This window comes from Gymnogyps californianus, chromosome 5 (genome assembly GCF_018139145.2).
Source record: "Gymnogyps californianus isolate 813 chromosome 5, ASM1813914v2, whole genome shotgun sequence".
Classification (NCBI taxonomy): domain Eukaryota; kingdom Metazoa; phylum Chordata; class Aves; order Accipitriformes; family Cathartidae; genus Gymnogyps; species Gymnogyps californianus.
The window spans coordinates 32,551,577-32,565,374 of record NC_059475.1 but is presented as its reverse complement, the minus strand read 5'-3'; the positions used below and the strand labels follow the sequence as shown (position 1 = coordinate 32,565,374).

The 13,798-nt window shown below is 38.2% G+C and overlaps 1 protein-coding gene across 1 annotated transcript in view; it reads right to left on the bottom strand.

The window, feature by feature from the left end:
* LOC127017222 (cytochrome c oxidase assembly protein COX16 homolog, mitochondrial) overlaps positions 1-13,798 on the bottom strand; it is a 51,717-nt gene that overhangs the window by 37,652 nt on the left and 267 nt on the right. The window contains exon 2 of the mRNA XM_050898196.1: positions 867-944. Within this exon, the coding sequence (XP_050754153.1) occupies positions 867-944 (78 nt within the window). The remainder of the gene's footprint in view (positions 1-866; positions 945-13,798) is intronic.

Sequence of the window (13,798 nt, the reverse complement as noted above, 5' to 3'; positions counted from 1 at the left end):
CAGAGCCTCACACAAAATTTTTTTATATGAAGTGCCATATAGCCTTTAAAAAAGCTTCATGCCACCTGCAAGTCAGCAGCACTGAGACCAGAAAGTCTCTCTGCATTGCAGTGGCAGACCTGCATATTACAAAGTTAGGGAAAGCAAGCCAATATTGCTTTCTGCTGAACTGACATGCTCCTTTCAGATCATTTCATATACAACTTGGAACTAGTGTTACACTTGGAGGTGTAAGTAGCACTAGTAAGCAAGCCATTTCCCTCATTCAGAAGGTTTCCAGTTCGTTTAAAGGAAGGTTTCCAGTTCATTTAAAGAAAGGCTTCTTCCATATAGTACATTCTGATATACTGAGTAAAGACTAGCTCCTGTTTCTTTCACAGAGCTTAAAGAACAGGATGTAGCACAATGTTAAAGGTATCTGCTTATCTCAGTCAACACAAAGCCAAGCCCCGACAACCATCTAACATTATATGCTCAATGCCAAGTATTGTTTGAAAACAGAACCTTTTAAAATACCAGTTTTCTTAGTCTAAATCAGATACAATATCTTTGTAATGACCTCCTTTTAGATGTGCTACACTTCTTTCTCGGGATTCAGAATTGCCACTTATAATCAACCAAAGGAACAAAATTTTTCTATTTTTTATGTTGATCCATTTCACAGACGGTAAAAGGATTCATCATCATGTCAGCCCCTTTGTTATCTGCACTACTCACTGCCTAAGAACCTCAGCTGCAGCCCAGGGCCCAGTGGTGAAAGGCAAATCCCCAATACCAATAGTTTGCTTGTCCTAGCTATCCTTTAGAGGACAGTACATAAGCAAAATGAAATGAAAAGGAAAAGTAAAGAAAACCATTTCAACTACCTTGCCATGTAGTTTTTGGACATCGTATCTTATTTGAGCAAATTCACGGAGTCCAAAAGATCCTCCAACAAGATACAGCTGAAAAACAACAAAATGAAAACAGACGTGTTAGGACTATTATGAAAAAGAACACTTTGCATACTTACAAAGAACACTCTGCGTACTGACTCAATTCATTTACCAAGGGACCCTACTATTCTTCCAACAGAAACACCAGGAACTGAAGAAAATAATCAATTGGAAGACATGTAAAAGAGAAGAGGGAATATATGAAAAGTCAGAGCCTTCTTCCACTCCCTGGGCCTGGATTTCACAAATTTCGTCCTTCATACAAAGGCAGCTGCTTCATGACTCACATTTTCTAGGGACTTCCTCTCCTCTTACCCCTTCCTCTCCCTCCCCATATGGCTTCCTGACATAACTGCAGCAAAGGAACCTTTACCTCACTGCCACAGGATTTATTCTCATCATTTTCAGACTATGGGGAAGTAACAACGCCACATTGACTTACTCCGATGTCTGTGGGTAAGAGATCTAATTAAGCTTCTGAACAGACCAGCTGATTGGAGCTGTGGTTCAATGATACATTATCACATAGGCTATGAAATCATACCCAGCACACCTGCACTTCTATTATTGCCTCCTTAGTTGTCTTGCAATTCCCTCCACACCTGTGAAGCTTATGGATAAGTATAATAAAGGAAGAAATGGGGGAAAAAAAAATTCATATCCACATAAAGAAATTGTTAAATTATTCTTTCTTATGACAGAGAGATATCATAAAACTGTCTATGTATTTTTACCATTAAAAATGCACAGACCAACCAAAAGATTAAGTATTGTTAACGAACACCATTAAGGTCTTGAAAATTAGCTTAGAAATCTAGCTACTTTGTGGAATAATCAGGCCTCTTGCTCCTGCTCTGACCAGCCAGACTCCGTCTGCTGTTCTCTGTTAAGGCAGATGCACAGGAGGCAAAAAGGCTTCACAGATGCACATCTAAGGAAGGTGGAAGCATGAGGAAGCTCTAAGGACCTGAGTGGAAAAAAAAAACCCAAAACCCAAAAAACCCAAACCCCACCACTGCCCTATTTTATCACACCGTGCTGCTGTTACAGTCCTTCATTACAGGCTGTTGCTGCACTGGTAACCGTTTTCTACACAATGCTGGCTGATTTCTTGCTACATATTAGGTTTGCAGCAATGGCCTGTGTCCAAGAATTGTTATAATTATGCCGCACAGGTAGTCAAAATGTACGTTCTTTCCAAAAAGTATGCTATCCGAAGTTCAGGTCACTGAGGCCACAAAGCCATAGTCATTCAATTTAAATTAAAAAAAAAAAAAAAAAAAAAAAAAAGCCTTCTACATTTATTCCTTCTAAAAGTTGCTGGGCTACGTGATTTCCCATCAAGCAGGTAAAACTACTCACAACCATGTGAACGCACTCCACACACACACTTAGATGCTGGTAAGTTACGGACTGGTACGCAGGAACTAATGTGCTCTGTTCACAGAACAGGGAACCCTTCACCAACAGCCAGGGGTTAAGGGCTCCACAGTCTCCTTCTGGCCTGGCCCTTTCAATAAGCTTAAGAATCTAGCTGATAATTAGAAACAAATAGACCAAAATTTTGCAATACAAACATCCAGCTGCTAGGCCACAGAACTCTGATTGCAGAAAGCCAATCAGAAAACAACCATGTGGTAGCAAGTTAACTTTTAGTGACTAGAAATTTGACCTACCAAGGATGTCACCATACTTGTATGACAACTTTTCAAGGAACTGGATCATTAATTTGCAATATTGCAAATATTGAATCATCAAAATACACAACAGAAAAAAAGGTATTCATATTAAGGGGGGGGAAGTCTTTCTCATGTGTCAGTATTTTGGTAAGAAAGAGTAACAGGAAATAGAAAATAAACTATTCAAAATGGTTAAAAAGAACCTGAACATTATTCAAGATTTATTCAATCAAAGCAGAAGATTTGTCAGCTGAAGATATGGTAACACATAATGCTGAAAGTCTCAAGGATCAGACTATAATTGAATTTCAATATGGTTGACACCTCAGCATAAATTTTCATTAGCTGATCTTCTTTAACACCTAACAAGTATTATGTTAATTAACAGCCAATGAGTTAACTTAACAAACTTCGAGTCCTAATGAACAGAAATCAGAAGTGCCATAGACAAATTTATGGCTGTTACAAACCACAGCTTATTGCCTTTGTGTATATTAGTATGTTGCCAAAGAGCGGCTATGGCAGGGCAAAAGCAACTGCACTAGAAATGGTTCAGTACACAGTTGTCAAACCAGGCAGAAAGTAGCCATTATTTGTGACATCAATTAAAAATTAGTTTGCCCAACAACAAACCTGCATGAAGCATATACCGTTATGAGATGCAATATGAACAAGTGGAAGATCTTTAACTGGCCTGTTCCTCATAACCCAACTATTATTGAACGTAATGAAAAGGTACATCATGGCTTACAAAGCCACGCTCCAAGCTAAAAAAGAAATACTACATTCTTTAGCTTTGATCATTTAAAACTACGTAATGTACACTGTAACTAAGGGAAATCGAGTAGAAGGTTGTTGCATGAAATAAGTCATGTGCTACTCATTTTGTCTCATCACAGCCTATCACTTGTTTGACAGCAACCATCTATTATACAGTGCATTTTACATTTACACACACCTCTCAGTTCCTTTAGACGGGTTTTGGCCTGAGACTGTAATTTTACTCACATCACCTTTATACTACTAAAGGGAAAAAACCCACTTGGTTTCTGATGTACTTTTGCTCTTCATACAGCATAAGCAGCATGTTATGCAATGGCAAGTTGGCACATTTTGCTTATCAGGCATTACCAGTATAGTTGCCTTTACACTTCCAATACTGCAATGGTTGCTTTATCTTACGATGAAACACCAGTTAGGCTGCGTCAGAGTCAAAGCACATTGATGTTGTAAGAAATTGCAAATGCCACTGAAATATTACACAGTTTAATGCTGGAAGGTTAGGATTAAGATTAAATAATTTTCAAAAGCACAGAATACACACAAAAATAGAAATAATATGTTTACAAGTTTACTTGACCAACGTTCTAAAGAACCAAACGTGATGTCTAAGACTTCACTGCAAAACCAGACCAGAATCAGCCATATTCAGCACTTATTTAATCAACCAAACAGCATGTCAATACAGTTAGCTGACAGCCCTGAGCATGAATTGCCTTGATCTACACAAGCCAGAGCAGCAATGGACAGCTATTCAGTCAATTAGATTTTTGAAAACTGTGTTCAAAACCCAATAAAAGAAGTTATAAATGAATTTATGCAACTGTAATAGCATTAAAGGTAGCAAAGGACTCAGTGACTGACAACGCACTGAATGGAAATATTAGTCTTGGTTTAAGTGTTTCCTTTCTCTTTTTTGCATTATGAGGGAAGATGTCCTCACTACCTTCATTTAAGTTAACTGTATTTAAAGTGAAGAATGCATACATACAAACAACAATGAAGCATCCAGAGTCACCAGTCAAAATAATTAGAAGTGGGATAAGACTCAAGTTAAAAATTCCAGCAACATTATCAGCTTGTTGGGTTTGCATATTCTGTATGTCTCACATACACTTCTAGTTTCCCAATTTGTAAAACAGAGGTAATCTCTACATTCCTCGTAAAACACACTTCAGTTAGAAAAGCACTACAATGGACAAATTTGCTCAATGTAAGCCAAGGGCAACAGCAAAGTCCAGTACGTTCCATCCACTAGTCCAGACACAACAGAGACAGTAGAAGCTATTCAGCATGCCATATAAATAAAACAGGATTTTTTTAGGTAGGCATTGTATTTGTATTAGGTTGGCAACGTTCTAATGAAGTCAGACTCAAGTTCACTCTCCAGTTAACTGAAAGGGGAAAAGTAATGCCACATATAATGAAAATTAAGATATATTTTTCTTCATTCCAATTTTAGAATCATACAGATACTTAACTTACATCATAAAATGTTAAGGCATTGGCATCTGAAGAGTACTCAAGCTGGAAAGTCCAAATATGCCTGCATTCTTTCACTGTGAAGGAACTATTCATTTGATATGCTTCAGAATGTGGAGCAAAAAACATTATTATGTAGTGAATATCATCTGTCTAGTTACTTGAATGCATTCAGCAGATTGATGAAATGATAATAACTTCTCACTTTTTCCTTTACACCTGAAGTTTACTTCAAGAAGGCAAAAATCATAAAACTTTCTAGTTAGCCAGCACTTAACACCAAAGCAAACAGCTTAACAGCACTGCTAGCACAACCCCCCATTAAAGATCTCACATTGGATTATTCCTTTATGTTTCAGTGAGTATACAAAAAACCCCCTACAATGTTGTAATGCAATTATGGATGCATGGAAGACTTGCATGTTCCAAAACAAAATGAAAGATAGGATGTGACATAAGAGCACCATCTGTCACATACACTCAGCAACCTCAATAAGTGTTTTATGTAAAAAAATGACATAAAATTCTCTTTAATAACATTCTTTTAAAAATTCTATTTGTTCACTTCTCCATTGGGAAGTATGTTATGCAATCAGTTATGGATGGCATCAGACTGATCCCTTGAACCACATCTTAGGATGCGAAATACTTGTATTTGTCACCAACTACAGTGAGATGGTCACTGAGGACTCATAACAGCAGAACTTGGGACTTACAGCAGATCCCTACTTCTTTCATTTCCTGCATAATCTAAAGCAGCCATCTTCAGTTCCTTGGGTTAACAAAATAACAAGAAACTATTTCTCTGGCAGCACCAGCAATTTGTCCCATTACAGGCGTCCTTGTTGTTAGAGAAAGCCATTCCTGCGATAGTACCAATTGTGAAAGCCAGATTACAAAATTACATTTGTCATAAATCCCTAAATTAACCAAAACACAATATTTAGTGCTGGCAACACAGATTATGCAGTGGTGGAAAATGTTATGATACATATCACCGGAGAAGGAACATGATAATTTTCTAACCTCTTCTTCAAGACTGCTGCTGCAAAACCCTCCAGCTATTCATCAGGAGCTTCAAAACTAGAACAGTCATGTGAATGATTTTATTTTAGTTTGCAGTGATCACAGTAAAAAGGGTTTGGGGGTTTCCTTTTTACAAAACCGTCGTATGTGCAGTGCAAGACTGGTGAAAGATGGCAATTTGACAGCCCAGAAGAGTGAAGACTCTTTTTTGTTCCCTAAATAAAGTAGCAGGGCAAACTGCCAGTCCCAGAAAAGACCCAGGCAAGTCATCTTAACCTGAAGCGCCCCCCTCTGCCAGCTCTAACTCTCAAGAGTTTATTTCCCACAGCCGTTCCAGCACTTGGCTCTAATGCTGAAACAGCTTAGAAGAGAGCAAAACAGTGCAAAGTCTTCTCAGAAACTTACTAAATCCTCTCCCCACCCTCGATGGGAGCAGAAGAGGGTCTACCTTTTCTTCTTGTCCGCAACAAATGGAAATAATTTTTAGTTCAGATCAGCGGCCTCCTTTGGGGGAAAACAAAAACCAAAACTATACATCCCTTAGTAGTTTTTTCATTCAAAAGCACAACAAAGTAAAAGAATGCACTGACTTAATACATATACTAGAATTCACAAATTGCAGAAAGACTGAACTGCATTACATTCAAAAATGAGTGAAATATGCCCGTAGATGACCGCATGGATATCATGCTGGCAACCCGGGACAGCAGCTGGTATAAACTGGAGCCAATCGTAACGGACTGATAAAGCAGAAGAGTGTAGTTTTCACAGCAAGTAGAACTGCGTGCAGAATATTAAACTTGACCCAAGGTATTGGGCTAATTGGCTCAACATAGCATGTTCAAAGCAGTGATTTTGAAGATTGCAAATATGAATGGCTACAGGCCAAAGCACAACAAAAACTGTCCGTATCCTTTCAATGCTACTATTCTATGTCTGAGGAAGAAAACAAAACCTTTGTTTATTAAAACGTCCATTTCATAACAGGTTGGAAAGCACAGAAAATGGATTTAATAGAAACCAATCTACGAACAATGCAGAAGAGACAGAAACCCATATGTTCCTCAGCATGAGCATTAGCGAAAAAGGGCATTTTCAGCCACAGCATTGTCATTTTGCATTACACACATTGCTTGGGCTGCTCAGATGACAAGGGAATTTCACTCAGCAGCTGCAGCTGTTTGAAAACCAAGTCTGCCGTGGTGGTCAAGCTGCAGTTTCTGAACACCACCTTCTCTTTCTTCATAAGCTTCTAAAAGCCAAAATTTCGATTCCGTATTAAAATTATCATTCCTATTACTCATAGGTTCAAATCTAGCCCAGGTACACTGCAATGAGAAACTGTTTACATCTTATGGCAACCTGGCATTCTTGTGATGTGTTAGGCCCAGCTCAAAACAGCAATAAACTAAAACCTGCATTACAGAACATAAAAAGAAACCACTACTAGTCAAGTAATACTTCCCTGTTGAGAACACTGGACAGCGGATGAAGATGAAATGTACTACAGAGTAAATATTAATCTTACATATTACCTTCACCACCCCTTGAAGAAGGTAGAGACTTAGAACAGGACTAAACACACGAAGTGAAAACAGGCAAGTCTGTACTTATGTTCCTGTTCTGAGGACCAACCTCAGAACCTCAGTTCCCCTGAGTGCCAGATTAGACCATTCTAACAGCATTAAACAATGCACATACACTCTTTACGTTTTAAAATGATACAGAGGGAAAATCTGGAATACTAAAGAGTGCCTATTTGTTTGTCTAACATTTATCTGGAAAACGGTATTCAAAGCTTAATAATCAAAAGAAAAGTTTAAGGCATTGATTCAAAAGATGAGCTCAGAAATTTTAAGGCCTGACAGTCAACTGAAAGACAGAAGTCAGCTAATTCAGACTGCACAAACTGGAGTCCACAGAAGCCCATTCAGCTTGAACACACTGGCTTCCACTCTGGCACAAACAGTTCCAGGGGGTGGTTTTGTCTGGAACAGCTCCACGCTCTGCTGTGGATTCAAACACACACAGATGAACAGGAGGTACAAAGCAGAAGCGCAGCAGAAGTCGAAGACATATCTCATCATAAGCTTAGAGACCCAATATTTATAATACAAGTCATTGAAGCATAAAAGCAACACTCTGTGATTCGCTGATTAGGAGCAACCATTTTAAAATTCTAAAAACAGTTTTGTATTTATTGCTTTTCTAGGCTACAAGTGTAATACTTGTGACTTTTACAGGCAATCACAATTTATCTACAAATATTAGAAGTCAGAATTCTCTTCTCATGGGTAAATGTTGACTTTTATTTGTCTCAAAAGCATATTAACATTTAAATCAACAGTTCTGCATATGTCAAATTTTATTGTAAAGTTACATGAAGTAATAGATATTAAAGTCCTGCAATTCAATATTATGAATTGTTCAAGGCGATAATGTGAATGATGTTAACAATAACACTGACATATCTAAAAGTGAAAAATGCTGATTGTAGTAATCCTTTTTCAAACGATACCAGAAGATAATGTAATAACAGTTTCTACACATAGACACTGATGGCAACAATAGATCTCAGAAACGTGATTACTCCTGAGAATTTTCCATATTTCTCAGCGTTCATATCATCTTTTATGGGCAGATCCTCCAGAATCCATGGGAAAAAGTGTGCCTTGTATTGAGCATACCCCAGGACTCAGAATTCACTAGCTTTTTATGAAATTAATTAGGAATGTTGTATTTAAATAAATCTTTGGAAACTTATTTTAAATACATCTAAATGATAAAAACATAGTTTCCCTACTCATTAACCCTGTAAAACTTTCACTTTCATGACTCACAGCACAATAAAATACCATTTCACAATATTTGCAAAACATTTCTGAGCATCAGTCATGGCTTCCAGATGACCCTGACTTCACCAGTGAACAACACTAATCCACAGACATGTAATTTCATGTCCTGATGTCTGGGAAAAGTGTTTTGTTTTGTTTGTCAAAAAGGTTGAGAGACAACTGGTTGATTAACAAGGGCCTGAGATGCCACTGACCTTCTCTAACAGTGCATGGAAGCACTGACCACATTGCTGCGGCATTGTTAGGGACTCCCTCTAATCTGACCTTTTTTCTTGTCCTGTACATGACATGCGTTCTTGGCGTCTCTTGACGAAGTGTTTATCAAAGTAAACTTGCACTGTTGAAGGCAGCAATGTAGATGGCATTGTAGTACAGTCTGTATGCATAAACACTGATGGAAATAGATTTTAGAAACATGTTTATTTACAGAAAAATCTTTCACTGTTCCAAGCTACCCTCATCTTCTCTTTTGGCAACACTAGGCACAGCACATAAAACACCAGAGACAAGATCCAGAAGGAGAGACAAAGTACTTGTAAAGTACAGTCATTGCGTGATCAGGGGAAAAAAAACCAAAAAAACAGAAAATGAAAAGAAGTCAAAATCTACAGTGACAGATATGAAGATTGATGCAACATGCTGCAAATTTGAAACTTGAAGCACTACATATATAGTGCAATATACTTATTTTAGGTGTGCAATAAAAATCACCAAATGAGCCACAGACTATATTTTCTGCCTGCTAAGATGCCACTTCAGATCCTCAGAATTTAATTTTTCCCTTGTAACATGTTGACAGCAGAACTGGAACTGCATCTATACATTCATTTTGCAACTTAGAGAGTATGAAAGATCGTTGTCGAGAATCGGACAGAGACAGAACCACAAACACAAGTTTTGGAAAGTAGTGTGAGCATATGAAATAATGTTTTTTCAACATGTGTTTTAAAACTGTTACTGCTTTGCAATTTTGAAATCCAAACATGTTTCCTTGATGATCTAGAATCACCATTTATACTTGTCTGAAAAAATAACTTCCAGCAACCTTCAAACACTCTAACTGCACTACAGAAGTAACCTTACATGTTCAGTGTCTCATAGGAAAGGTATGACACTGGATCCATTAGCTGTAATACCAAAGAGCCTTGGTCTCTAAAGATCTTACAGAAGCATCACAGCAGCAATAGGACATTGATAGACACATCCCTTTTGGTCAGGTAGAGTTGATTGTGGAATATAAAGCAGCAGTGACTGAAGCTTTTCTTCTGTAACAGAATCAAGTATCCTGAAGACTTGTAAGTTAAGCTTCATGTGATATGGAAAGAGTTCCCATTATCATGATAAGAAACGGAGATGTCAGTATAGCTGACAAAGATGTTTAAGTCACCACAGAGGTGGCACAGCCCTCCATCATAACAGTAAATTTTACAGACACATCTGTAAGGACGCTGGAGTTCATCCCAACACCTATACACATGTCACCATCCTTACCAATGCTTTAGGACTACTCACCCTGTAGCACTCAAGCTGTTAAGATATTCCATGCCAGGTTACATCACTCTCTCCTGCATGCCTACTGTTTTATGCCATGCAGAGATGTCTTATCTGTGAAGTTTACAGAGTTAAAGGAAACATTCACAGACCAAGGCTTCCTTCAGGTTTAACTCCTACCCCCTACAGTCTTGTCAGTGCTCACAAAGAAACACTCTTATCTTCTGAGAAAGCATGACTGAAAACTGTGATTTACACATCTTACTCTGAAAGCTGTTGTCAGTTTGAGGTGTAAAGATCAACCAAGAAAATTCCTTCTGCACTGAAATATTCTAACAGCCTCAAGCCCAAAAGAACAAGGAAAAAAGGATCAAGATAATTTACACTAAAAAGTAAGAAATATTTTTAATATATATTTGTGCATGCATGTGTATAATGAAACTCATCTGTCTTTGAATTATGATCTCTTTAACCTTGGAGCCTTTAGAAAAAGTGGCACAGGGATTTTTCATTCAAATATGCAATGCAAGAAGGGAAGATATGAAACCCCTTTGATTTTATTTTTTTTCCATAAAAAAGCAAGTATGGTAGTGATGAAAAGTCCAGCAGTACTGAAGAATAAAGTCCTGTACCTGTCTAGTGAAAAAAATGATGTACAGGATGCAAGAATCTAACAGAACCTTTGCTTTCAGTATTATCAACAAATTCAGCAGAATTTAAAGGTCACAAAAGGCATGGTCCTTCTGATTCTGTGCATAGATTCAGTGTCTTTTTTGCTGTAATTGATCTTTTAGCACAATTCTGTTCAACTTCAGAGATGCCTTCAGAGTTCAATAGACAGCTGGGGAACTGACAAGAATTGCATGAATTTTCCTTTTTCTTACTCCTTGGGAAGCCCTTGGGCAGTAACACAGAAACATTCTGAAGTATTCACAGGGGAGAATAATTTCAAGGCAGGGAGACAAATTTCAAGGCAGGGAGACATGAAACTCTGGAAAGAAATATAATAGACTATTTCTCTATATAATATTGTGTCTGGAGGAAAGAGCTCTGCAGTAACAGAAATTGAATGAAATTAGGCAGTACAAAGTCAAAGAAACCAGTCTCAAAAATTTCTTCTATGACGTATGGCAAATCATGCAAAAACACTAGGATGGCCAAAAGGACAACCACAGGTCTACCTTGGCCTGGGAAGCTGAAGTCCTAGCTCCAGCACTGAAGCAGAACTGAGAAAATCTACACCACTGCTGCCAGATAGTTGTTCAACCTCTCCTTAAAAACCCTAAGTATGTATCACGAGTGCTCTTTCCTAACAGAGAGTAATATTTTCCTAACATCTGATCTAAATTTCATTTATTTTGGTATTTCTTTCCCAAGCTATGAAAAGCAATCACCACTCTCAATATGATGTACAGAACTTCTCAGACTTTTCTAAAATAAACTAAGTCAATTCCTTCAAGCGTTCCTTAAAGGTGGAATGTCTGGTGTATCTTTTATGTTGCTCTCCTCTAGAGTTTACAGTTTGTCTTCATCATCTCTACAATGGCACTACAAAGCTGAAAAATTACTCCAGCTGAGGACTTTGAGTAGACTGGAAGAGTCCTGTTCCATGTTTTACTTTGACAAGTTTCTGTGTCTTGTAATGACGTTTCTGTTTTTTGCACAATATTACAGCCCACATTATTTCTGCAGGACCCACCCCACCTAAGATACCTTTCAATTTGGAAGGCACCTGATAACTACACTTTATAATATTTTTTCAAACCTTTGAGAACACAAATGATAAGAAGCGTTCTCTTTGCCATGCTTTCTCTGAAGTGCAATTCTCATAGGGAAGGTAATGTAGAAAGCTTTATCAAAGTTAAGACCTTCTGTATCAGTTGCATCTCCTCACCTACTATACCAGTTAGCCTATCAAATATCAAATCTGATATATTTATTATTGAAAAGCAATGGTGACTTTTTTCTCTACCAGGTCACCACCTCTAAGTATCTATAATTTAATCAGGTAGTATTTTCCCTAAACCTTTTATGGAGTTAAAATTGAGCTGGAGATTACTAAACTGCCCGGGTTCCCCTCATGTTGAAAGAGAAGCAGCAAATCTCAAATAATTACATAAACAATAGGACTGTGACATAAAATTATATCCAACCTTAAACATCTAAGAAAGGTGTTACTAAAGAATAGCGTCAGAGTACTCAAAAAATGACATGAAAAATGAGAAAGCAAAATAAATTCAGTCTAAGCATGAAAGCAGCAAAGTTCTGGGCAGCCTTTTAGGCATACATGCATGCAGCAGGATATCTAAACAGCTGTAACACTATGCTTGATCACTTTATGCAAGGTGTTACACGAAGAGGGTGTCTGCAATATCAAGGAGTGGAGTTGCTGATGCAAATGATTCATACAGTTGTGGTATTATCACACTAGTTTGTTGGTTTGTTTGGTTTTTTTAAAATCTGTTTTCATATCTTACAAATGTCTTCATCAATATTTTGAGAAAAGATACTTCAGTGTATTCAATTGCATGAATATTTCCACTTAAAGTCCTTACTCTAGAACCTCCATAATATCACTTTAAAATAAATGGCCTTAAACTTTTTTAACTCTAACAAGTGTCACTGTCCTTCTTCAGATGACTCCATTTTTCTGAGGCATGCTGCTGAATATTTGAGGAGGATGACACTGATTTCTCTCGTAGTATTATAAAAATGTTGGAATTATCCTTTGCCCCACTCTTTATCCACCTTGAAACTTGCTTATGTTTTCTAAACCAATTGTATATACAGAAAATGAGACATGAATTGCATAAACAGAAACCACACTGTCCTGGCTGCTGCTTTTGTCTTCCTTCCTGAGTTTTTATCCATAAGTGCATCCGAGTTGTTTAATTTTTCCTCTAATGCATACAGGTACTTAGGATGGGCAAGTGCGGTCTATTATGCTGTCCGTCTTGTAATTTTGTTTTATTCCTTTGACTTCATTGATCTTTTCTAACTGCCACTATTCTAAATAGTTATGCCTCACCTATCACTTTGTGCACAACTGTAACTATAACCTGTCAACTCATTTAACTCAAATTCTTTCCATTTATTTAGATGTACAAATTATCAGACCAACACTGCCGTTGCAGTTTAAAATCCGTTGAAAAGCTAGAGGTTAGACAAACACATAAGCAGTGTTTTAAAGAAAAAACACCCAGATGCATTTTCCTCACCTTTTAGTTAATAATACCTTTAAGAGTATGCTTCAGAACCCTCTCCCTGACCTCCAAAGGCCACCACTGAACCTGCGGGCAGAGCGGGGCACACGGCTCACGCCCTCCCTTCACCTCCTCTCCGGGCACCCACCAGTCCCCTACAGGTCCTGACAAGCGTGGGAGACAGAAGCACCGTCCACCAGCTAACGCAAATCCCCCTCCTCCTCCTCCCCGCCAGCATAAATTCATCCGCCCCACTGACACCAACGGAGACCTCCCCGCCGTGTGCCGGCCCCACGCCGCCTCCCTGCGCCCCCCCGAGCGCACGGCAGAAGGACTCCGCAGGCGCA